The 25,282-nt window shown below is 41.5% G+C and overlaps 2 protein-coding genes and 3 non-coding genes across 5 annotated transcripts in view; 4 read left to right on the plus strand and 1 right to left on the minus strand.

Moving 5' to 3' along the window:
* The window catches only part of MCF2L2 (MCF.2 cell line derived transforming sequence-like 2), a 272,800-nt gene extending 270,362 nt beyond the window's left edge, over positions 1-2,438 (minus strand). Inside the window, exon 1 of the mRNA XM_047875619.1 lies at positions 1,950-2,438. Within this exon, the coding sequence (XP_047731575.1) occupies positions 1,950-2,025 (76 nt within the window). The 5' untranslated portion in view covers positions 2,026-2,438. The remainder of the gene's footprint in view (positions 1-1,949) is intronic.
* A 9,295-nt stretch (positions 2,439-11,733) lies between these two features.
* LOC125175242 (translation machinery-associated protein 7-like) lies at positions 11,734-23,212 on the plus strand. Its single transcript, XM_047875628.1, is given in 7 exon segments — positions 11,734-11,926; positions 17,681-17,841; positions 18,981-19,121; positions 19,897-19,978; positions 20,804-20,881; positions 20,883-21,037; positions 22,184-23,212. Coding segments are annotated over 2 exon segments (195 nt in total). The 5' UTR covers positions 11,734-11,926; positions 17,681-17,841; positions 18,981-19,121; positions 19,897-19,978; positions 20,804-20,816; the 3' UTR covers positions 21,013-21,037; positions 22,184-23,212.
* Positions 19,178-19,357, plus strand: LOC125175902 (small nucleolar RNA SNORA81). The gene has a single exon (XR_007156061.1). It is a non-coding gene; the product is annotated as a small nucleolar RNA SNORA81 (small nucleolar RNA).
* On the plus strand, positions 19,700-19,829 carry LOC125175869 (small nucleolar RNA SNORA63). Its single transcript, XR_007156032.1, has one exon. It is a non-coding gene; the product is annotated as a small nucleolar RNA SNORA63 (small nucleolar RNA).
* LOC125175877 (small nucleolar RNA SNORA4) lies at positions 20,050-20,184 on the plus strand. Its single transcript, XR_007156039.1, has one exon. It is a non-coding gene; the product is annotated as a small nucleolar RNA SNORA4 (small nucleolar RNA).
* Positions 23,213-25,282: the final 2,070 nt, after the last annotated feature.

The raw sequence follows: 25,282 nt of genomic DNA on the forward strand, positions 1-25,282 counted from the left end.
TTTACCTCTGAAACCTTAAAAGGTGAACTTTCTAAGTCTCCTTCATTTGTAACATGGGGATGATAATGTATACTCCATCTATTTCACAGGTTTGTGAGGTTACACAGGAAGATGCAGACTGCTGTAAGACACACAAATGCTAGAAGTTCTCTGAGCAGAAACTACAAAAAAAAAAAAGTCATGTCTGTATCCTTCACAGAGCTAAGTATAGAAAAAGGGAGAGAGCAAGGTGGGCAAGAAAATACCATAGCCTGGACCCCAGAGGCCTGTGTTAACCAAGGAATATTGCCTACCAGATCTTCGAGAAGATCCCATTATCCAGAGAAACAGGAGGGACCTTGATAATCATCCAGGTCAACCTCCTTGTTTAACAAATGGGAAGTTTTACCCTGAGAGAGGCCCAGTGATCTGACCAAGATCTTTAGTGGCATATGGGGATATGGCCAATAACACATTCACAGTTTAGATGATGATTTTACCCACATCAGTTTACAAATAGCCTTTGAGCTGGGTGGGAAAGGATTATTAAAATGCCCATTTTTTAGTGTGAGGTTCAAAGACTTGTCCAGGAGGGATTCAAATCCAAATGGCCATGCCCCCCAGTCCACTGCTCTTTCCTTACAGCACAATTTCACACACATGTGCCATTTCAAGCACAATCATTTCAGCATTCAATATATTTCAACCTCCAAATTGTTTGTTTCAGCCTGCCTTCAGCAATATTTCACATTCAACCTTCCCCAGTAGAATTCTACTGACCTTTCATCTTAAAGAAAAACCAGTGCAGCAGCCACCTTGGTACCAGAAACATATTTTAAAATGAATCATCAAAACTGGGTCTTTCCAGATAAATCATCTTCACAAAGTATATCCCTATATGTGTATCATTCAAGACGTATATCATTATTGCACTAAATACACTGGACTAGGGTGCTCGAAGAGCAATGATAGTTCATTAATTGAAGCAATATGTAACATACAAATGCTAAGAAGGCTTTTTAGCAAAGGAGTGGAACACTGAGGTAAAAACTTCCTCACTTTATCAGTAAAACCTAATTTGCATTATCGAAGGATCTCAAAGTTAGTGACCAACACTGCGAATGACCCCCTTGATTCTAGTCATCAACATCCAAAGGATTTCTACCTGAATGTGTTTTTATTTGGGGAGGCCCAGGGAAGGGGTGGGGGAAGAAAAGGCTAAGATGGAATCAGCGCACCAACTGCCTCAGTGTCCTCTTTACTAAACAGGGCCTGTCCTTCCACCACAACCCTTATTTCAGGAGCAAGGCATTCATGTTCAGCTGCCCTTTTTTAACTCAACAGAAGAGGGTTAACATTGCTCAGTCCCTTGAAGCTTGCAAGGCTTCTCATTGGGGTTCACTAGGAGTGTGCTGACACCTCCAGGCGGTACTACCAACGGGCCGGGAGCCCGGCTGTGTAGCGACCCTCTACCTTAACCTGCGTTGCACTACGCGAGCTTGGGAACGAGCCTCGGGCGCTTCGCAGTACTTTCTGCTGGAAAGCACCGGCATTCGTTCCTCAAGTTCCCTCTCCTTTCTCTTCATCTCGTAAAACCTCTACACAACTCCCCACCCCGACCGGGTCTGCGCAGGTAACTGATCCTCAGAGCCCAGCAGCCCCCGAGGGGAACTAGGCACCTGCCTGGTGAAGGCACCTGCCACCGGCCTGCCCCGGCCTCGCCGGGCGTGGGGGACCTCAGGGATGCCCCCCGCACTAGCCGCCTCCACAACCACCACCGCCAGCCGCAGCAGCAGCAGCGAGGCCGAGAGGCCGGGCCCGCGCCCCACGGCCTTCCCACGGAGGGCGCTGCCCAGGGGCTGCGGGCTAGCGCGGGGAGGACACCGGCTCCCGAGACTACGCCCCCACCTCCATTAATAAAACGCAAGGGGGGGGGGGGGGGGGTAAAAAAAAAAAAAAGCTCCATTTACCGACATGAGTGATCACTGTGGCCAGTCGCCGGCTGAGCTCCTGGGGGGCCATTTCTTCCTGTAACCAAAATAGCATTTCACCGAAAAGCCACTCAGTGTATAAACAAAACAAAGCAACAGGAAAGTGTTTGTATGGCTGCTAACGGATGGTGTTTCAAAAGCATCTCCTCCCGAGGATGCGATGCCCTCACACTCTTCCTCTCTCTCTCTTCAGGCACAAAACGAGTCACTCCCAGCCCAGGCCAACTTTCCTGGGCCGCTCGGCCAGCCCCGCTAGCCACGCCCTGCGGGGTATTGTTTTAAAGATTAAAGTCCAGTAGCTTTGCAAACGTAACGTCTGGCTTTGAGAGAGAGGGAAATGGCAGTTTTGGAGGTGAGAAAAGCAAGTCGCCCCAAAGCTCGCCGTAACCGCGCGTCAGGCTTCCCCCGCCGAGGAAGCGCGTAGGTTTCGGGATTTGCGGTCCGGATGGGTCGGGTCTTCGGCGCCGCCTTTCGGGAGGGTCGGGAAGAAGGATGCTTGGCGGCCACACGCGGAGGACGGAAGAGCGGAGCAGCGGAGGAGCGTAGGCGACAGGCTGCCTGAGGCCCCGGCTCCTGTGCGCGGCCCGCCTCCCGCCCCGCTGCGCGCCCGGAGCTCGGGTCTCCGCGCCCACCTCTCCCCGCCCGCCGCAGCGCGCACGCGCCCGAGCACCATCTGTTGCCAGGTGGAGAAGCTGCGCCCCTTGCTCTGCCGGGAGCCCGCGCTGCGGTCGCCGAAGTGGGGGCGACTCAGGGTCTGTCCTCGCCGCTGTTGGGGAGAGGAGACAGCAATTTCCGCGCTCCTGCCGGTGCCGGGGTTCTGAACGCCGGCCTCGGCCCCTCTCCTTGCCCGCCAGGTGTCTGCGGAGCGGCCGAGGCGAGAAGAGGGCTGACGGGGAGAGGTGCAGTCATCCCGCCAGGGGCTGCTGCTCGCGCCCCCGCCCCAGGGGTTGTCACACGCAGTTATCAGCGTGCACTGGGCGCACTCGCACTTGGAGCCGGGAGCGCGGGCTGTGCGCGTACAGGGCTGGGCACGCATGTGCGACACACATCTCCACCGTGTGGGCCTTTTCCTTTGTGCAACTACTCCAGGGCGCCACCGCTCCGTCTGCCACAGAGAGGCGCGCCAATGCTCCATCCTAAAGAGGCTCTGGCACCAGTCCCACGCGGGGCCCTCCTCCCTGTCAGCTCCCGGAGCGTCTTCGAGCAGCTATCCCGCTGCAATCGCTGTCACGCAGTTTCCTCAGGTGGCCTCAGATACTACCAGACAGGTAGCAAAAGACTAATCCAGCTCAGCAGAACTCCACGGCAAAAGCCTGAGCAAATGCGAATCTGGTCAGGTTGTTCTTCAATCCATTCTGCAATGAGGGAGCCTGATTGTCTGGTCAAAAGAATGCCAGGACCATCCCAGGTTCTGAGCCGATGTCAGGAAGCTCAGCTCTTCTCTTTGACATGTAAAACGTCAGACCCCAAACACTCTGGATCCAATTTCTAGTAGTAGCCACTCATCCCAGGGGTTTGAGGACATTTGTAAATGCTTTCTGTAACAACTGTGGGCTGTGTCTAAGAGATGTTAGTCCACCTAGGGCCTGCGATTCATGTGAAAGGTTACTCTTTCCTTTGAGGTGTGGTCTCTTTACACTCCGCCTGCACAAGTAGAGCAACCATTTTCATAGCAACTTCTTGCAAGAGATTCAGAAAAGGGTTAAAGGCACAAAGAAGTACGGCAGCTTTGGATTGCATTTCCATGGTGGTTTCTGCCTATTCAAGAGTCACAAGTATTTTCGAGGAACCAAAATGCAGCGTTTCTTGATAGTGGTTCAGGAGCCTGGTGTCTGGTCAGAGCCAGCTGTTGAGCTTTGATCACTAAAAACAAGCACATTGCTAAGGAGACAGATGATGTGCGGCTTTCCGGACTTTGCAGATCCAATGACCTCAGCTTCCTGGGTTAGGCCTGGTCCTTATGTGTGAGAATCATGGAAAGGAGGAAGATAGGGAAGGGGCTAAGGAAGAGGAGGCAGGAGAAGCTGATGAATAGGAATGAGGGAGAAAACAAAAGGGATACAAAAGAAATCACACTCAGAGTGCTGCTGTCCTTTCCCACATCTGTACCTTCAGTCTTCAAAGGTTTCCATGGAGATGAGTTGTCTGAGTTTATGGCAAGATGTAGCAGGTAGTGCCTGTCCTCAGAAACCAATTTTGCCCCTCATGTGTAACACATGCTTTCCCAGGGCCTCAACTGCTTCATGTGGGCTATGAGGAGGTGGGTCTATGAACTCCAAGTTCCTTTTTCCAGTTCTGAAATCCTGTAATTGTAACTAAGAAGTTACCATTGAAAGGACCACATAAGTGTTCAATGCCTCCCCTTTCCCCCAAGAAAACAAACGGTCACTGTCTCCATTGCTCTTGTGAATATGGACATTCTTGCTGTGTTCTCTTCTTCCTGTCCACCATCCTCCTTTCGGAGCTTCCTATTCTCCTTCCTATTTATGATCTGTTTCCTGATTCTGACAAATTGCATTGCTCCCATATCTGGCAAAATCAAGGAACAAGCCAGGATAACCTGCCTCCTCCAGTGAAAGAATTAGCAACCAGTCACATCTGTTGAACATCTATTATATGCCCAGGGTTGTGATAGGTAGTGCCCAGTACAGCAACTGCCACTATCATATACTAAATGACTACTCTGTGCCTGGTGCAATGGTAGGCATTTCACAAACATCATTCAAGCCTCAAAGCAAACTTCTAAGGGCTTTAGTCTCATTTTACGGATGTTGCTAGTACAGAGACAAAACTGTGTCACTAATCTTATGAACCTAGACCATTCTCTACCTTCAGGTAAAGATTTGCCTAAGCCTGGAAAGAGAAACCATCCTCCACGCACTGCCAAGGTAGATTCCACCTCTGTTGGTGAACTCTCAGCACCACCTCACAATGAAGAGGAAAGAAAAATGACCCACTTTGGGTGACGCAGATGAGGGTGAGGGATGCCTGGGCCTCACAGGGTCACCCATTTGGGTCTAGACTTGTGGTTTTCAAGCTAGCAGAATCACCTAAAATACAGGTTTGGGTTTTGGTTTTTTTGTTTTTTTAATACAGATTCCTGGTCCCCATGTCCAGAGATCTGACTCAGTAGTGTGGAATGGAACCTGAGAAATTTCTAACAAGTCCCCAGGAAAACTGATGCTGCCGGTCCTAGGACTAGACTTTGAGCACCCTGGCCTAGAGCAGGGCTCTTCAAACTTCTTAAACTGCAAGCCACAGTGTGACATAAATTTTACATCATGTCACAGTAGACATATATACACATAATTAAAACAAAAGTTGTATGAACAATTTATTTTCCCTTACTACATGTGAAGCCCTGAAATACTTTCTATTCAACTTCATTTTTTAAAAACAATGGCCCAAATTGGGGAAAGTTGCATTTGGAAAGCAGGGTATTATAGTTATGTAAGAAAATGTCCCTATTCTTTTATTTCCTTTTCTTTATTATCTTTTTTTAGAGAGAAAGAGAGAGAGAGCATGAGTGGGGGAGGGGCAGAGAGAGAGGGAAAGAGAGAATTTTTTTTTAATGTTTATTTTTGAGAGAGATTGAGAGCACGAGCCAGGGAGGTGCAGAGAGAAAGAGGGAGACAGAGGATCTGAAGCAGGCTCTGTGCTGGCAGCAGACAGCCTGGGCTCACACTCACAAACTGTGACATCATGAGCTGGCGTCTAAGTCAGACGCCTAACCGACTAAGCCACCCAGGCACCCCAAAAGAGAGAATCTTAAGCAGGCTCCATGCTCGGCATGGAGCACAATGTTGGGCTTGCTCTCATGCCCCCGAGATCGTGACCTGAGCTGAAATCAAAAGTCAGACACTTAAACAACTAAGGCACCTGGGCACCCCCTTGTTCTTTTAGAGATGTATACAGAAAGTTTTAGGGATGAAACATCACTGTTTGTAATTTTAACTATCTTAGCAAAGAGAATAAATGAGATAAATACTGGGAAATGTTCATAATTGTTAAATCGAGGTGGCATATGGGTTGTTTTACTACTATTTATTCTTTTTACTTTTATTCATGTTTAAATATTTTTCATAATAAAAAGTTTTTTAGAATGATTGTTTGGACCTACTCAATTGCTGTTATGACCCACTGCTGCCAGCTGTTTGAAAAATTGTGTGCTAAGGCAGAGCCGAGGAAAACAAAGGGAGAAGAGGAAGAGAGATGGTAGAGCGGAAGGAAGGAGAGTGGGGAGGTGACAGGAGATGGAGGATGACAGAGAGAAGTGCACTGTGGGAGGTGATAGGAGTTATCACAAGTGCCTCAAGGTAATACCCCTCTAAAGGCTTCTTCCTCCACATCCCACTTGATCTTCAGTGTACTTTCCCCATTGGACCCTGGGCTACTTGGCAAGGAAAATACCTTATTCATCTCCGTAAACCCCAGTTCCTGGAGCAAGCCCAGAATTAGAGAACATCCATCAGTCAAAGCTTCTCATTTCACAAAGGACTTGCACCTGCCTCAACATTGCAGTGTTGCCTCTTTCCCCCAGTGCTGCCTGCTAGGATAAACCTCTCTGCGCTAGGAGCCCAGCTGTTCTGATACATAAGACCACACTGGGATTCTTGCCTAAGGGGTCACACCATGTGCCATCTACTGCACAGCTGACTGGAGAGGTGAACCCAAGAAAAGTGAAAAGTCACCTGGGCTCACACCATCCTGACAGTCATTCCACTGTCATCTGTGTCTCCTGAAACCAGGTGCCCCTGGCACAGGGGAGCATGTGAGTATGCAAGTGCATATAGGGGGAGGGGAACAGCACCCCTGCCTCTATCTCTGTACTTCCACTCTCCTCCCCCATATATGTCCTTTCTCAAATTTAATCTATTGTCAAAATAGCATATAGGGGGAGGGGAACAGCACCCCTGCCTCTATCTCTGTACTTCCACTCTCCTCCCCCATATATGTCCTTTCTCAAATTTAATCTATTGTCAAAATAATGTATTTTCTTTGCAGAACATATTAGCAAAATACAGAAAACTGAAAAAAAGAGGTAGGAAAAAGGAGAGATGGAGAATTGATCATAATTACACCACCCATAGGCACAACCACTTCGAATTTTCAAAGTGTATTTGATGCATTATTTTCATTAATAGACTATTAGAGCAGTTTTAGGCTTGCAGAAAAACTGAACAGAAAGTACTGAAAATTCCCATAAACCCACTTGCTCATAGTAGTTTCTCATATTATTAGCATCTTTTATTAGTTTGGCACATGTGTTACAATTGATGAAGCAATATAGATACATTATTATTAACTAAAGCCTGTATTTTACATTATGGTTCACTCTTTCTGTTGTACTGTTCTTTGGGTTTTGACTAATGCATAATGTCATGTATGTATTCACCATTGCAATAATCATACAGAATAGTTTCATTGCCTTAAAAATCTTCTATGCTCCACCGATTCATCCTCCCTTCCCTTCAGATTTGGGGCAACCACTAATATTTTTACTGTCACCATAGTTTTGTCACTTCCAGACCATCATATAGTTGGAATCACACAGTATGTAGCCTTCTCAGACTGACCACCCTCACTTAGCAATACGCATTTAAGTTTCCTCTATGTCTTTCTATGGCTTGTTAACTCATTTTTTTTTACACTGAATAGTATTTCTTATATTCTGTTGTATAGAGGTATCTGTTTATTCATTTACCTACTGAAGAACATCTGGGTTGTATTCAGTTGCAGACAGTTATAAATAAAGCTGCTGTAAACAGTGAGCACAGGTTTTTATGTGGGCTTAAATTCTTAAATCATTTGGATAAATACCTATGAATGCAATTGTTGGATTGTGTGGTAAGACTATGTTTACTTTCGTAAGAAACTAAAACTGTGTGTGTGTGGTTTTTTTTTAAGGAAGCTTCACGTGGAGCCCAATCAATGCAGAGCCCAACGTGGAACCAATACAGGGCTTGAACTCATGACCCAAGATCAAGACGTGAGCTAGGGGCACTGGGGTGGCTCAGCCGGTTAAGCATCTGACTTCAGCTCAGGTCATGCATGATCTCATGGTTCATGAGTTCGAGCCCTGCATAGGGCTCTCTGCTGTCAGTACGGTAGGTTCCTGTCTCCCTCTCTCCTTGCTACCCCCAACTCTCTCTCTATCAAAAATAAATAAACATTAAAAATAATCTTAAAAAAATTAAAAAAAAGACCTGAGCCAAGATCAAGAGTCAGATGTTAAACCAACTGAGCCACTCAGGTGTCCCAAAACTACAAACTGTCTCGTAAAACCATTTACATACCCATCAACAATGAATGAGAGTCCTTGTTGGTCCACATCCTAACCAGAATTTGGTATTTTCAGCGTTTTGGATTTTGGCCATTCTAATAGGTATTTGTGATACGTCGTAGTAGTTTAAATTTGCAACTATCTAATGACATATGATGGTGAGCAATTTTTTGTACACTTATCTGTATATCTTCTTTGGTGAGGTGTCTGCCCACTTTTTAACTAGGTTGTTTGTTTTCTTATTGTTAAGTTTTTAAGAGTTCTTTGTGGGGAGCCTGAGTGGCTCAGTTGGTTACGCATTCGACTTCAGCTCAGGTCATGATCTCGCGGTTTGTGAGTTTGAGCCCCACGTCGGGCTCTGTGCTAACAGCTCAGAGCCTGGAGCCTGCTTCAGATTCTGTATCCCCCTCTCTCTCTACCCCTCCCCCACTCACACTATATCTCTGTCTCAAAAATAAATAAACACTAAAAAAAAAAAAAATTCTTTGTATACTTTGAATACAAGTCCTTGATCAGATATGTGTTTTGCAGACATTTTCTCCCAGTCTGTGGCTTGTCTTTTCATTTTCTTGACAATGTCTTTTCCAGAGCCGAAGTTTTTAATTTTAATGAAGAACAATTTATCAATTTTTTTCTTTCATGGATCATGCCTTTGCTGTTGTATCTAAAAGTCATTACTAGGGGTGCCTCAGTGGCACAGTCAGTTAGGCATCCAGCTCTTGATTTTGGCTTAAGTCATGATCCCAGGGTTGTGGAATCGAGCCCCGTGTTGTGGGATCAAGCTCTATGCTGAGCATAGAACTTGCTTGGGATTCTCTCTCTGTCTCTTTCTCTGTCCCTCTCTCTCTCTCTCTCCCTCTGTCCTCCCCCATTCTCTCTCTCTCTCTCTCTCTCTCTCTAAAGTAAAAAATAATAAATAAACAAATAAATAAATATCATTACCAAACCCAAGGTCACCTCGATTTTCTCTTTTTTAAAAAATCTTTTTTATTTTTTTAATTTTTAATTTTTGTTTTATTTATTTAGTTTTGCTTTGATAGTTTATTTTTGAGAAAGAGAGAGCATAAGCAGGGGAGGGGCAGCAAGAGAGAGGAGACACAGAATCCAAAGCAGGCTCCAGGCTCTGAGCTGTCAGCGCAGAGCCCCACAAGGGGCTCAAACTCACAAACTGTGAGATCATGACCTGAGCCAAAGTTGGACACTTAATTGACTGAGCCATTCAGGTGCCCCTAGATTTTCTCTCATGTTTTCTTCTAAAAGCTCCATAGTTTTGTGTTTTACATTTAGGTCTATATCCACTTTTAGATAATTTTTGTTAAAAATGTAAGGTTAGTGTCTAGATTCATTATTTTGCAGATGGATGCCCAGTTTTTCCATCACCACTTGTTGAAAAGACTGTCTTTCTTCTATTGAATTTCCATTGCTCTTTTGTCAAAGATCAGTTGACTAAAGTTGGGTGGGACTATAACAGGGCACTTTATTCTGTTCAATTGATTTATTAGTCTATTATTTCACCAACACCATGCTGTCTTGATTACTGGATAAGAATGTCTATGGTCGCTGTGTATGTGTATGCATCAGATATATGTGTGGTTTATTAGATTTTGTTATCAGTGTTATACTCATTTCATAAATAGAATTTGGAAGTTGTCTCTATTTCTGTGCTCAGGATAGAATCAATAGCAACCAACTTATCTGTTCCTTAAAGTTTCTCAGTAGAATTCTCCTGTGAAATAATGTAGTCCTGATGCTTTTGTGGATGGAGGTGTGGGAAAATACAGTTCTCTGACAACATCTATTTATTCTATGGTAACCAGTTCACTTAGCTTCTATCTTTTCTGGGATATTTTGATAAATTATATTTCTTGTAATTTCATCTGTATTACCCAGATTTTCAAATTTATTACACAGAGGTGAGTAACATGATCCCATACAATTCTATGAATTTTTTGTGTAAGTTATTTCACCTTGTTTTTATTTTGATTGTACTTCCTCAGGCTAGCCAAGTGTCTATTCTTATTTTTTTTCAGATCTTATATTTATTAGTACTCCCATTTCTGTTTTCTAAATTATGAATTGCTTCTTTAACTCTTCCACACAACAACCTGCACATGGGTATTTATAGCAGTTATATTCACAATTGCCAAATTGGAAGCAACCAAGATGCCCTTCAGTAGGTGAATGGATAAGTAAACTGTGGCACATCAAGACGATGGAATATCATTCAGCACTAGAAAGACATGAGCTACCACGCCATGAAAAGAAATGGAGGAAACTTAAATGCATATTGCTAAGTGAAAGACATAATCTGAAAGCAGTGATTACCTCGCGAAAGCTGTAAACTTCTTACTGTACATTTCCAACTATATGACATTCTGGAAAAGGCAAAACTATAAAGACAATTTAAAAGATCAGTGATTGCCAGGGGTTATTGGAGAGAGAGGAATGAATATGCAGAGCACAGAGGATTTTTAAGGCAGTAAAACTACTCTTGGATATATATGGTTAAAAATTCATCTGAACTCGTAAAAGTACAACACCAAAAATGAACTAAATTGTAAACTATGGACTTTCAGTGATTATGTCAGTGTAGATTCATCAGTTGTAACAATGTACCACTCTGGTGGGTGATGGTGATAATAGGGGGGGGGGCTATGCATGTGGGGGGCAATGTGTTACACAGGAAATCTCAGTATCTTCTGGCCAATTTTGCTATGAACCTATAACTTCTGTTAAAAACTCTATAGACTTGCAATCAGAAGATGAGTAAGTTCTGGAGATCTAATGCACAGCATAGTGAACTATTGTTAACAACACTGTGCTTTATACTTCAAAGTTGCTAAGAGACTAGATCTCAAATGTTCTCACTATGCACAAAAAAATAATTATGTGACTTGATAGAGGTGTTAGCTAATGCTGTGGTGGTAATCATATTGCAATGTATAGATGTGTCAAATCAACACACTGTACAGCTTAAACTTACACAATGTGATGTGTCACTTATTTCACAATATTTTCAAATACCATTATAGAAAAAAATAGTCTATTTAAAAAGTCTGTGATTTCAGTTTTGAGGCGATTAAGAGGGCTTTTGTAAGCATATGTTTTTCACATTCTTGAAAACATAAAATTGTGTATTCTTAGCCCATATCCCTTTATATTCTAAACCAGCTCCCTTCCCTTCTTCCCCTCAGAGGCTCTAAAGCTTAAAGGTCGTGGGGTGTTCCTTGTCCTAGAGCCTACGAGAGAGAAAGAACCCCCCGGACCACAGGAGGACCCACCTAGCCGACACCCAGGGTCCTACGAAGGCTGACAACAGGGCCGACACCTCCCCACTAGGCAGACCACCTACAGGGCAAAGAAACCGATTGGCCAATCGCCACCACGGAGCGCAGCTCTGTTCTGTGATTGGCTTTAGCGGTGACGCCCCCTCCTGAATTGCTTGCTTGGATTGGTCCATTTCTTGGCTCTGACCTGGACGGTGGCCAGAGGAGGACAAGAGACTTCCAGAAAGAATGGAGGGATGATTTGCGTGACATATGAAACGCAGTCGCACATCAACAAGCAGCCGGGCTTCGGGGACGTGGCCACGGCCTCTGTGGTGCTGGTGCTGCTGATGGCGACTGAGAGGAACCGGAGGGGAGCGCCCCCCGAGCCCGCGGCTGCCGCCGAGGTAAAGGTTGCTTTCCCGCGCAGGGGCGGGGGATCTTTGGCCTGCCTGAGCAGTGGGAGGTGAGGAGGGGGAGGAGGACTGGAGGGACCCGGGAATCTGCTTTCAGTCCCACCCCCCAACCCCCGCCCCCGAAAGGGCATCCTCTTACACCTAGCCCTTTCCTCTCCTCCCTCTCCCTGCGTTCACCCTTCAGCCCGCTGACTGCCTCAGTTTCTCCATTTGGGAGGTGGAGGACCGTGGAGCTAGGCTTGCCGTTCTCCATGCTCCCCTCGCCATGGAGTTGCCAGATTTGGCAATAAAAACACGAGACACTGGGTAAATTTAAATTTCAATCAACAAATAATTTTTGCCTATAAATATATCCCCAATATAACGTGAAATTTTGAACTGAGCATGTTGTTTTTTTATCTGGCAAACCTAGACTAGACTAATACTTGTACACCTCCTAACCATTTACAGCGTGCTCTCACAGCAGTCCCCGTGTGGGGAGTGTTGTTGTAATCCAAGTTCTGAAGAAGACTTGCCCAAGGTTATGCAACTAGTGGGTAATGAGGCCAGAACACCTTAAAAACCCATTTTAGTTCTGCTGCCCTTCATCAGAAGAAGACTCCTGGGGAGTTCATTCTTACTGTTGGAATTAATCCAGTTAACAAAAGCAAACTTATCCTTCAGAGGGCTGGAGGATAAGTTTATATTCAAGTTCTCCTCTACAGCATTTATATTTCAGGGAAGAAGTAACTGTATTAAGCTGTTAAGGAATATTGATTTGCTCTGTGATGATTAAAGTATACTTTATAATGACTACACAATGGCATATCATTTGGCTTTGATGTCAGTGGACAAAGTTATACTCATATGTATTGCAAAAATTCCATACATCGCCATAAAAGTAGGGATTAAGTGCATTTGGCATGTAGAGGCTAAGAGCTCGAATTCTGGAATGAAACACACCTGGGTTTAAAGCATAGTTCTGTCACTTTGATGGCAGTAGGCAAATTATATAATCTCTCTGGGCCTCAGTTTCCTCTTCTTTAAAATAAAGATGATAATAATTGTACCCACTTCATAGGATTGTCAAGTGCCTGGGACATCAAAAGTAATTTTAGCTATTAGCTATTACATTTGACCGTTAGAGTGAATCTTTGGCATAACAAATCATTCTATATTTTTAACTTTTAAATTTTTATTTCAATTTTTAAATAGCCAAACAATTAAGAATGTTATGGATATCTGAGTTTCAGTGAAAAGAAATGTACTGTTCAATAATAGATAAAGCAAGTATTTTAGATTATAATATACCAATTTTACCAAATCAAATATCTATAAGCTGGGCTAATAAAAATATTTATGTATCAGTTTCATTCATTGTTCCCCATGCATAATTTTATATTATTTTTATTTTCATTGTGTTTTAAACAGAAGAAACATTACCAACCACTAGGGGAGAGAAAATAACTACAGGGTAATGGGTAAAGCTAGAAAATGAGTTTACATTCAGTGGTTATTTATGGTAAGGTAGACTTAGTATGTTTTAAAAGCCAAAGGTCAAGCCTTACAAGAGTTTTTTATTTCTTTGTATATTGTTTTATTTCCTTAGTGTTTACAGTGTTAAAATAGTTTAATTGCAGACTATTCTCTAATATTCCTTCGGGAATTTTTCCTGGTTTTCCTTCAAAAAGCTACAAAACCTTTCCACCACCTAAAGAGAAATGTAGAACAAAGATTGAAGTTCTAATCTTAGCAACTACTGTTTATTACCCAAGTGATTGTAAACAAGTCACTTATCATATCTGATCCTTGATTATTTGTAAAATCATAACAAACACCTGAGTCTCCACCCCAAGGTTTATAAATGCTGTCAATTATTACCAGCTATTTATTCACCCGAGAAAACTGCAATTGTGGATGGATCCAACTATTTGTCTTCTTTGTGCCTGCATCAAGCTTCCTAGAAGAGCTGGAGAAACTTGTGCACTGAGAAGACTTGATAGTAAAAGAAATTCATGGGAGTTAACGTTGCCTAGTTGTTTTGCACTGCACAGCAGGCCCATAGCGTTTCTCTAGCCACCTCATTCTTTCATTTTCTGCAACTGCTGTATCAGATTCTCTTCATTCTTTTTAAACCTCTGACATCCCTCACAAGCCATTCTCAGCAAATGATGTCAATGTTAATGAGGAAATAGAATTCCTGTGTTCTGAGCTTCCTGCCAGCAAACATTAATGTTTCTGCCCCACTGCCTGTGTCATCCTTGTCATATCATAGTTCACTTTGGAGTCCTGTAGTCCCATGGTAATGTAATAGAGCACAGGCTCTAAATCGTTTTTCCTGAAAATGATATTCTCCCGTTCATTAGGGACTGTGATGTGCTTCTTCCTAGATTGTGGCCTGTACATCACACTGGCTTCTTACTCCACCTGTGAGGCCATCCAGAGTTTGAAGCCAGAAATCACACACACATCATTTAGCAACCGAGTGATCAGTTTCCCATCTGTGGGCTTCAGCTGGAGAAGCTTTCTGCAGGAAGCTCTGGGTCTAATCCTCAAGGAGAAAGCTGGGATCAGTGCTTTCAAAGTTCAGACATGACACAAGGTGCAGAATGCTTTTCTTGTTTCCTCTGATTGTCAAGGATTTTTATTGAAGCCTCACTTAAACCTGCTTTTCTTTCTTTGACACCATTTTCTGCAGTTATGTTTTATTACCAAGTAGAGCTTTGCATTCATAAAGGCTAAATTTATTCCACTAACGTTGTAGAAATGGGTCTCTTTTCACCCACACACTAGGTCTTCCTGCATCCTATGCTGATCCCTTCCAATTTATTTTGCTCGCTCCTCCTCATGGTCCTCTTGGCTGTGCCCTCCATATCTGCAGCCACTTCCTTGGACACTGGGACTGGAGATACAGCTGTGCCATAGGGGACCCTAGCTGGCTGGCTTGTGGTTTCTCCTTCTAAATCACACTCTGGAGATTCAGATGCCCTCGAGTTCCCATGATTTATTGATGAGTTATTTCATCTTGGCTTTACCATCCTATGGTTGAATGTTTGTTACCTACAGACTTATTAGTTGCTACTCATTAGTTGCCACTAAAGGATAAGGAATAGGATTACAATCTACGAATTTTTCATGCAAAGGTGGAAATTTGGATTTGCATATGAAATTTCCTCAGAAAGCATCTAATTCGGGTTTAAAACACTATGCAGAACAAAGAAAACAAATGAGCTGCCAGTTTAAGACTTCTGTGGTTTCTCTTCTATAAATTATGTTAATAGGCTTGATACTCTTATTTTGAATTTTACACTTTTAATTTGAAATTATTTTAGACTTCTAGAAAAGTTACAAAAGTGGACAAAGAATTCCAGTATTCTTTACCTGTATTTCTCAAATGTTACTATTTATAACACATTTGTTTTATTCTTTGTATATATACACAATTGCAAATTGCACATATACTCACATAATGTATTTCTGAAGCATTTGGCAGTAAGTCACTGACATTATGCCTGTTTACCCCTTAATATTTCAGTGTGTGTTATCTAGAAATAAGGGTATTCTCTTACATCATAACACAATTATCAAAATAAAAAAATAACATTGATTCAATATTATTTAATCTGTAGACCTAATTCAAATTTCACCAGTTGACCAACTAGTGAACATCTTACAAAAAAAAAAAAATGGCTTGTTTACTGGTCCAAAATATAATATAGGATCATATGTTGGATTTAGTAGTTATGTCTCTTTGGTCTCCTTCATTCTGGAACAGTTCCTCAGTCTTCGTCTTTCGTGATTTTAATAGGTTAGATGATGAAGTGATTTTGGTATTCGTATCCTTAATAGAGATCTCTGCGTACTAAAAATATGTGAGTAGAGGATGGTGTCAATCATTGAGAGTGGAGGACAGTTTTTTAATAGAATATTCCCCCATTGTTTGTTTGTTTTCTGACACTTCTCCCCAAATAGATTCAGGCTATCCATTTGGGGAAGAGAAAGCACAGAAGTGATGTTGTGTTCATCTCAGTGCATTCGGAAGCAGGCAAGCTTTACTCTCAAGCAGGTGTTGCCCTGGAGGTGGCTCCATCCCACAGAAGAACTGTGAGATCAGTGTAGTCAGTCCTCAGGGGTGTCCTTACCAAAGAGGCCAGCACTAGTTTATTTACATCTGCACCACCAGTCATTGGTTAATGGCTGTCCCCCAGGGGAACATAAATTTTCAGATACTTCAGGTTTTACAAAAGTGAAGAATAGCTTAAGATTTGGTGTAAAGTGGTCTATTCAGAACCTTTTTTTTTCTATTATTGTCCACATGCAAGCATATAGTTTTTGTCTCAAAAATTTTTTAAAAGTTTATTTATCTTTGAGAGATAAAGAGAGAGCATGCGCTGGGAAGGGGCAGAGAGAGGGAAATGCAGAATCCGAAGCAGGCTCCAGGCTCTGAGCTGTCAGCACAGAGCCTGGTGTGGGGCTTGAACTCACAAACTGCAAGACCATGACCTGAGCCAAAGTCAGACACTCAACTGACTGCACCACCCAGGCATCCCTGAGTTCTTGTTTCAAATTAAACAGGAACTAGGTTTGCAGAGATGGTTTGCAGGGCTATATCTCCCCAGCCTGAGAAACTAAAGCTGTCTTTGTTTCAGGGTAGACAGATTCCATGCCCTTTGTGTTATTGTTGTTAAGTCTAAATGCAATTTTGCAACATGAAAACTGCAATGATCAGTAATTAGTTGGGAATCTTTGTAGTTTGTGATAAATCTGTTGCATGCTATCTGTTTTTCAAAGCTCACTGCAGGCACCTGGGTGGCTCATTTGGTTAAGTGTTGGACTCTTGATTCTGGCTCAGGTCTTGATCTCATGGTTCATGAGATCCAGCCCACATCCAGCTGTGAGCTGACAGCATAGAGCCTGCTTGGGATTCTCTCTCTCTCTCTCTCTCTCTCTCTCTCTCTCTCTCTCTCTTTATGTCCCTCGCCCCCACTTTCTCTCAAAATAAATACACGTTTAAAAAAAAATTCACTGTTACTAGCTATGAAATAAAGCTTTTCTTAACCAAGCTGTAGGCTTTATTAAGATCAAGGCTATATGGCATAACTTCCCATTGGAAAGGTTTATTTTTAAAGTAACTGATAATCAGTGACTACATAACAGAACAATTTGTCTTGGAGCTATAAATAAAGAACTTGTTTCACTACTTACATATCCTGCACATAGAAGAATAATGTACGAAATGTTTGTTTGGATTCTTTAATTATCTAACTGGTATCTCTAGGAAGCTGAGGATCTCAAGTTTGTAAAGGCACAGAAATCTAATCAAAAATGAGATGCTGTGGGGCCCCTGGGTGGCTCAGCCGGTTGAGCATCAGACTTCCGCTCAGGGCATGATCTCACAGTTCATGAGTTCAAGCTCCACATTGGGCTGGCTGCTGTCAGCTTGACAGCTCAGAGCCCACTTTGGATCCTCTGCCCCCCTCTCTTTCTGCCCCTCCCCACTTCCACTCTCTCTCAAAAAATAAATAAAACATTTTTAAAAAATAAAAATAAAAATGAGATGCTGAAAGGGATTTTATCATGAAGCAGTTTGATTATTCTGCATTGTAAGCTTAGAAGTGATTCTGTGTTGTGCTGCATAAAAGCTGTTTGCAGACCAGAATCTTAAGATTCCAAATATGAGCAGTTCAGCATTTAGCCATGTGCTTCAGAAATGGTTTGGTGGAGCCTGTATTTCTACAACATAATAATTTAAGCTTTAACTTTTAGATCCAAATGGTAATTCTGGCATTTGAATACTGTAAGGAGACAATTTGTCATGCCTGCATTGTGGAAATGGTGTTCCAAGTGAAAGGCACAGCATACAGTTGAAGCAGCACATACCGGTGTTTCAGGGAGAGCGTCTGATATGTTAAATAGAAGCTATCTTTGTAAGTATCACCATATTTTACTTAGGGCATGTTTAAACTGGTGATATTGAGGTACAGGAGGGAAAATAATTCGCCTCATTGTTTAAGCCAAATGCATGAATTCCTAGACATGATACTAGGACTTTCCTTTGATAAACTTTATATTTTAGATCCATTTTAGGTTTACAGAAAAATTGAGAAGATAGTTCAGAAAGTTCCTATATACTTTGTAAGGAGTTTCCCATATCTTACATTAGTGTGGTATTTGTTAAAATTAATGAACCAACCTTGATACATTATTGTGAACTGAAGTCCAGAATTTACTCTGATTTCTTTAGTTTTTACCTAATGTCCTTTTTTTTTTTTTTTTGGTTCCAGTATCCCACCCATTTAATTTATATTTAATTGTCATGTCTCCTTAAGCTCCTCTTGGCTGTGACAGTTTCTAAAATTTTCCCTGTTTTTGATGACCTTAATAGTTTTTAGGAGTCAGATATCAGTCAGCTATGTAGTAGGATGTCCTTATATTGGAATTTGATGTCTTTCTCAAGATTAGACTGGGGTTATGGGTTTTGGGGGAGGAAGACCACAGAAGTAAAGTGCCATTTTCATCTCATTAAATTAAGGATTATTACTGTTGAGTTGACCTTGGTCCCCTGGCTGAGGTGGTGTTTGTTAGGTTTCTCCAATAAAGTTACTCCTCATTGGTTTCTCCAATAAAGTTACACTCCCCTTCCGTAATGTAGTCTTTGGAAGGAAGTCCCCATGCACAACCCACATTTAAGTAAGATTTGTTTTTTTAACTTTCCAAAATGGGTCAAGATGCTTGTTTTGGATGAAGCAGATAAAAATGTGGAGTCAAGGGATTAAAGGTCAAATCCATGAGATTTACCAGAAATTAAATATAAGCATTAAGGTGGGCACGTGATTTGTCTATAGCTAGCAGGTTGGGTTAATTGTTACAGTATAGCTGTGAAGTGCTATATTGTCCTTTCCCCCTGCTGAAAGCAATTGTTTCCTACAATCTCTGTCTAGCTCAATTCTATAGTAAGACAGGGACGCTTGGTCTCAAACATTTCTCTATGTATTATTACGAAAACTGTTATATCTGCTTAATTGATGTGTCAACATAATTAGTTATCTCTCTCTTTTGTTTTAAGGTTGGGTTGTTTTCTGCCTTAATGTCAATCGATATGTTGGAAGTTATCAAAAAGTTCATGAGAAATCCATTTCAACTTCTAATGAAGAAGGAAGAATTGACCCTTGAAAGGACCAGTATTTTATAATATTTTTGAAAGAGGGTAATGTTTTTCTAGTTGATATACATAAAAATTATGGCCAGAATTTTTTTTTTTTTACCTTCGTACTTAAGCTCTGTACTAAAATTACAGAAAGTAGTAACCGTGTCATAGTATTTGTAAGTAAAGCAGCAGAGTAAACACAAGAAGAGAAACAATTATACCAGATAATAGAAAAACTGAGCTGAACCTCTTTCTTAAGTCCAGGATACTTTGTTCTAAAATTTGGTACAATAATATCTGTATTTAAGTGGAATTAATAGAATGAATTTCTAACTTGCCCCTTGCAATGGCAGGGATGAGAGTAAGAAATCAAATGGCTTTTCCTTCTGACTCTATTAACATTTTCCTCTCTGCAATACCGGGGTGGGGGGTGGGGGCTGGAATTACATGCTCCTTGTGGCATACAAGAGACCAACCAGTACACAGGCTGTACTTTTTCAGAACACAAGGCAGAGGGTAGACTGGCTTCTGAGAAAATGCATGCCAGGAAGTTCAGTTTCTGATGTGGTAAGAGTAGTTCTTCCCTAGTATTGCCAGTTAAGACACAGTTAATATCTAATTACTTCCTTAATAAACTGATGCAGGATGTAGTTACAATGTAGCTGTAAAGTGCTGCCTTGTCTTTACCCCTGCTCAAAATAAAACTGTTACCTTTCTAGCCCTGTCTGCCCTGGTGCTTAGCAGCCAGGGATGCGTGGTCTCAGACATGTCTACAAAGTTAAACACTGACTGGAGGAATGACTCTTGAGAATTCAGTCTTATTAATATTTTGCAGGTGGTGACAGTGAAAGAAAGAAAGAAAGAAAGAAAGAAAGAAAGAAAGAAAGAAAGAAAGGCATTATCAGGAAGGAATTCAGGTATGGGACAAACCACGTTTTGATTACTGCCAACTTACTGGTATTTCAATTCCTCATTTAATTATAGTCATCTGCCAAAAGTTGGTTTTGAGGGGAAGATTTTTAGCAGTCTTTGTCAGCTCAAGCTATGTGGGGAAATAAAGCCCACACTCCACAGTGAGCTGTATGATTTCTATGCGGTTCATTACCGTTTTGTGGCCTGGAAGAGTGTGCAGCAGCTGCTGTTTGAATCAGAACTTGAACATATACTACCGTGATCTCAGGCTCATGATTTTTATGTACAATGGTATCTATGGTTATAAACTATGTACCGCCCACCACTTGTGGAAACTGTATTCTCAACTGAATATTTGTCATCTTCATTGAGTATTTGCCTTTATTCTGGTGAAATAAATTTATGTGTTGTTGTTCAAGTGTGATTCTGTTAGCCAGACAACCTTTAAAATCAGATATATGAATGAGGACAACAATCTTATCATCTAGTAACATGGTAAGATGTATTTAAATTCTACTTGGAGAGATTCATGGTTGATTAGAACATAGTAGAAAAACAAATGTGAAATGTAGCCCAGACTTTGGATTTTGTACAATTGATATTCAAAGGAAAAATCAACAATGCTGTTAGATCCAGCTGCCTTAGCTTACACGTGAGTCCTTTTTTTTAGTCATGTTATTCACATCTTGTGCTTTCTTGGGGATTCCTCTATAATTGGGATTTTGTTAGCATTTTCTGGTATCAATTTACATTGACACTGGCTTAGGTATAGTGGTTTTATTACTAAATAAATTATGTCTTGCTACTAATGTAAAAATAACTTTAAAAAGATATAGAGGCACCATGTCCAGCCGCAAAGGGGGCAGGAAGAAGCCCCTGAAGCAGCCCAAGAAATAGGCCGAGGAGATGTCAACAGAAGGCGTTCAAGCAGGAGCCAAAAGAGGAGCAGAAGAAACTCCAGGAGCTAAAAGGCCAAGACCAGGCCACAGGGAAGGGCCCCCTGGTCACAGGCAGAATTAAGAAATCTGGCAAAAAGTAAACTGTTCCTTGTGCCTGAGGCAATGGTAATCCTTAATTCCATTCCTGTTTAAACATCTGGATTCCTTGTCGTAACCCTGTTGCTACCGATAGCTAGAATGGAGTGTCTTAGATCCTGTTGTACATTTAAGAATAAACTTTTGTTTTAAAAAATCAATCATTAAAATAAAAAAGAAAGACAAAATGTAGTAGTCAACAAGAATAGATGATGAGATGGTGCTCAGAGATGGCACTGGCCTAATTTAGGACATGGTTTCACGAGTGAAACAACATGTAGTTTGGACAAAGAGCGAGTCAGTATTTCCATATTTGTTTTTTTCTTGTTCCGGTTATTTGATATTTTAAATTGCTCCAGCCACGGCATTTTTGATTGGCTATATTATCTGTTTTGGTATAGAGCCATGGTGGTATCTCAGCCATCTGTGTTACGGTGTCTTAGGTGAACTGAGCAGAAAGCAGTGATAAGTATGGGTTATCATGACAGATCTTTGGAAGTTCCTTCCACACACACACTATAAAAAGTTTTTAAGTCCTAGACCAAGTCTGTCCAATAGAACTTTTGCAGCAAGGAAAATATTCTGTATCTGTGCTGCCCAACACAAAAGTGACAGGCCACCATGTAGCTACTGAGGTGTGGTTCATGCAACCGGTTAACTATATTTTCTATTTTATTTAATTTTAATTCCAATATCCACATGTAGCTTACTGGCTATTGTATTAGACTGCCTAGTCCTAAACAATAGCTAACATTCCAGAGTTTATAGTTGCACTTTATAGTTCCAAAAGTGTGTCAAGACGAATTACGTAATTGTTCTTTTTGTTTAGTCTGTGGTGTTTACATCTGTCCCAGGCCAACAACTGCTCTTGGCTAGCCCTCTTGGTATGGGCTTTAATTCCACTACCACAAACACAATACTGTCATCTGCTTTATAAATAATAATGCTTAAGATGCCTGATAGAATCTGATTTTGCAGCCAAAGGAATCCTTTCCACTAACTACAAAAGAAATCCTTTTTCTCTCTAGATATTGTAATTGGCATCTAGTTAGAATCACTCTATATATAATCTTGGGAAATAAACAGCCACTGATGGTTAACAAGTAGCTCATATTGTTAGTAGTCCATATTGTACTTGATAAGCAATATTCTGATTAATAATTTTTGTTTGTTCAGAATTGGCAGTGGAGGCTGATCTGGGAGGAAAGCTGTGGCCATAAACATTGAAGAAGACAAGTGGATTCTTTGTGACATTCAGACTTTCTACAATAGCACAGTGGAGGAAATGCCAATGAATGTGACTGACCTTATTTAATTCCTGGGATGAGATAGTTTTGAATGGAGCACTCGCTGTTGTGGAATAGGTGATGATAACGTCCACTGTGCTTCTTTCTTTGGGAATATTTGAAGCTCGTCTCAATGCTCATAACGGATCAAAAATACAGATTTTGATGGTAACACTACTCTTACTCGTGAGCCCATATGAGGATGGTCATTGGTTTTATCTGCTTCAGAATTAGAATATTGGAGTTGGATATGACAGATGGGGTTGTAACAATTATTCTTAGAAATGTATTTCCTAGTTCTGTAAAAATGGTTATATTGAGTGTGCTCCATCATTTAATACTATATTGTGGACTGGACAATATGTGCTGTATAAAAGCAGCCAATTGAGGTGCCTAGGTGGCCCACTTGGTTGGGCGTCCAACTTCGGCTCAGGTCATGATCTCACAGTTTGTGAGTTCAGGCCCCACATTGGGCTCTGTGCTGATGGCCATTTGTGTTACGAGTTACGTGTGCCATCAGCACAGAGCCTGGAGCCCACTTCGAGTTCTGTGTCTCTCCCTCTTTCTCTGCCTCTCCCCTGCCCATGCTCACACTGTGTCTCTCTCTCAAAAATAAATAAACTTTAAAAAAAGAAAAGAAAAAAAGCAGCCAATTATGGGGCGCCTGGCTGGCTCAGTCAGTGGAGCATGTGACTCTTGATCTTGAGATTGTAAATTTAAGCCCCAGGTTGGATGTAGAGACTACTTAGAAATAAAATCTCTTTTTAAAAAAAGCATCCAATTATATTAAACTAGTTTATCTGCTTTTATTGCGTTAGTCATTAGACTGAATAAAACAAACTCGAAAATGTTTTTTTTTAAATAAAGTATTTGATTTCATTTTGTATGGTATTGTGTTTTTACTTTGTAATGTTACGGCATCAGGCTGGAATGCTGGCGGGAAAACCAAGCGGCACTTGGAGACCTTGGTGGATTGGGGATTTATTTAACACTGACGGGCTCAGAGGAGACTGTTTTTCCAAAGATCTGAGCCCTGAATGTGAGTGGGAAGGGTAATTTATAGTTTTCAGCCTCCATATTTGGGGGGGGGGAGGGGTTGGTTTTCGGGCGCTCAGCAAACAAAGAAGAACCCGGAGGAGGGGTCTCTAAGCTAGAGACCAGAGTTTGTTTTAGTCCAATCAGCCATCTTTCGTGTACTTTATCCACTTCTCCAACAGTAAAACATTTTACTAGTCATAAGCATGAACTGGAGCCTTTTACTAATAAGCACCAGCAACAATCATATCCTAGGGTTAAATCCCAGAAAATTTGCCGTATTGTATATTGAATATTCAATAAATTATAATAACAAATATTTTTTCTTTAAAGTTGTTTGGTCCTTATTCCTTAAAGAATTATGCTTTTTGCCATAATTGCCTATTTTCCAAGATAAGATAAAACAGCACACTACAATAAATATTTTATTCTAGTTACAGAATTATAAACAAAGGATACAATCACTGTATCCTTGCTTTTCATTAAAAGTTTTAATAGTTCCAAGCTAGCTGCTGTTTGGCCATAGCACAAAGACTAGTCACTTGGTCAACTGCAGATGTTCAACAGCAACATCGGCTAAGCACCCTCTGCCTCTTTGACAAAAAAGAAGTATTAGAATGCAAGGTTTCTCCTTCTCATGTGGCAAAAATTTCCTGGTATATGCAAAGTAGCTATTTAACAGCAACGCTTTCTATGTTAATAAGCTAATTAATCAGTAAAGCTCTTTTTCCATAACGATACATTGGAGTCACAGGCCCTATTAGGGAAGGATTGAAACCGAGTATGATCCTGGTCTTTTCTTACAAATTACTTCTTGAGCAATCTTTACGTTGAACACAGCTCATAATTTATCAAAAGAACCACTGACAGGCAGTGAATATTCCACCAGTTGTTTTGACTGGTATCACACAGAAAAGAATACAGTGGTGAATTTCTAGATGGAAACAGCCCCCATCCTTCCTCAGTCCTAGTATTGATGCAAGTTTGCTGCTTTCACAAAACTGCTGCTGTGGCAAATAAGGCAAAGGCTAAAATCCTTGGAAGTTATCAGAGCAATTAAAAGTCATCACTGCCTTCAGTAAGTCAATGTGCAAAAGGAAATCCTAAATAATGAGATGGAAGGGATGATATTTACTCTGATGTTCATTCCCTGCCAAGACTAGAAGGCAGGTGGAAAGAACTGCATAAAGTGAGATCAAAACAAACATAACTTGTATTTGGAAAAGGTATAACCACCAAACTTACTAGAAGGCCTTCATTTCCCTGTCTAATGTGGATTGTATTCAGGATCATGCTGGTCTGTTACCTCCATCCAAGGACACCTTTGATTACTTTCTTGAACTCATTAGAACAAGGCACTGCCCCTTCTTCCACATTTCTTCCATTCCAGGACCTCACTTCCACTCTTCCTCCTCTGCACAAGGCCCTCTGCTTCCTCTCCACACCCTTTTTGGCTTCCTATATATCCTTCCAAGCATCAGACCAACTGCTCCCTGATGTTTTCAATCTGATGATGCTGGCACTTCCACATGTTCAAAACCCAACTTTTCATTTTGCCCCAGGGCTACTTTTCCCATTACCTTGAACTTCCTCCTCTTATCTAGACTTTGGCAACAGTCGCCAAACTTGTTTCCCCGCCCTTGGTCTTGCTTTATCCGATCCACTTATCACTCAACCCCCAGGATGATCTCATAAAACATGTAAGTTATTCAGTGGATTTCCTTTTCCTCAGGATAAAGTCTAAAGTACAAGTCTTCCCTGCTTTTGGTGTTGCATCTAAAACATCATCACCAAACCTAGGGTCATCTAGATTTTCTTCTATGTTATCTTCTAGGAGTTTTATACTTTTGTATTTTACATTTAGGACTGTGATTCATTTTGAGTTCATTCTACTGAAGGATTTAAGGTCTGTATGTAGATTCATTTATTTCCACGTGATGTCCGGTTATTCCAG

This window comes from Prionailurus viverrinus, chromosome C2 (assembly GCF_022837055.1).
Source record: "Prionailurus viverrinus isolate Anna chromosome C2, UM_Priviv_1.0, whole genome shotgun sequence".
In the NCBI taxonomy this organism is placed as follows: Eukaryota; Metazoa; Chordata; class Mammalia; order Carnivora; family Felidae; genus Prionailurus; species Prionailurus viverrinus.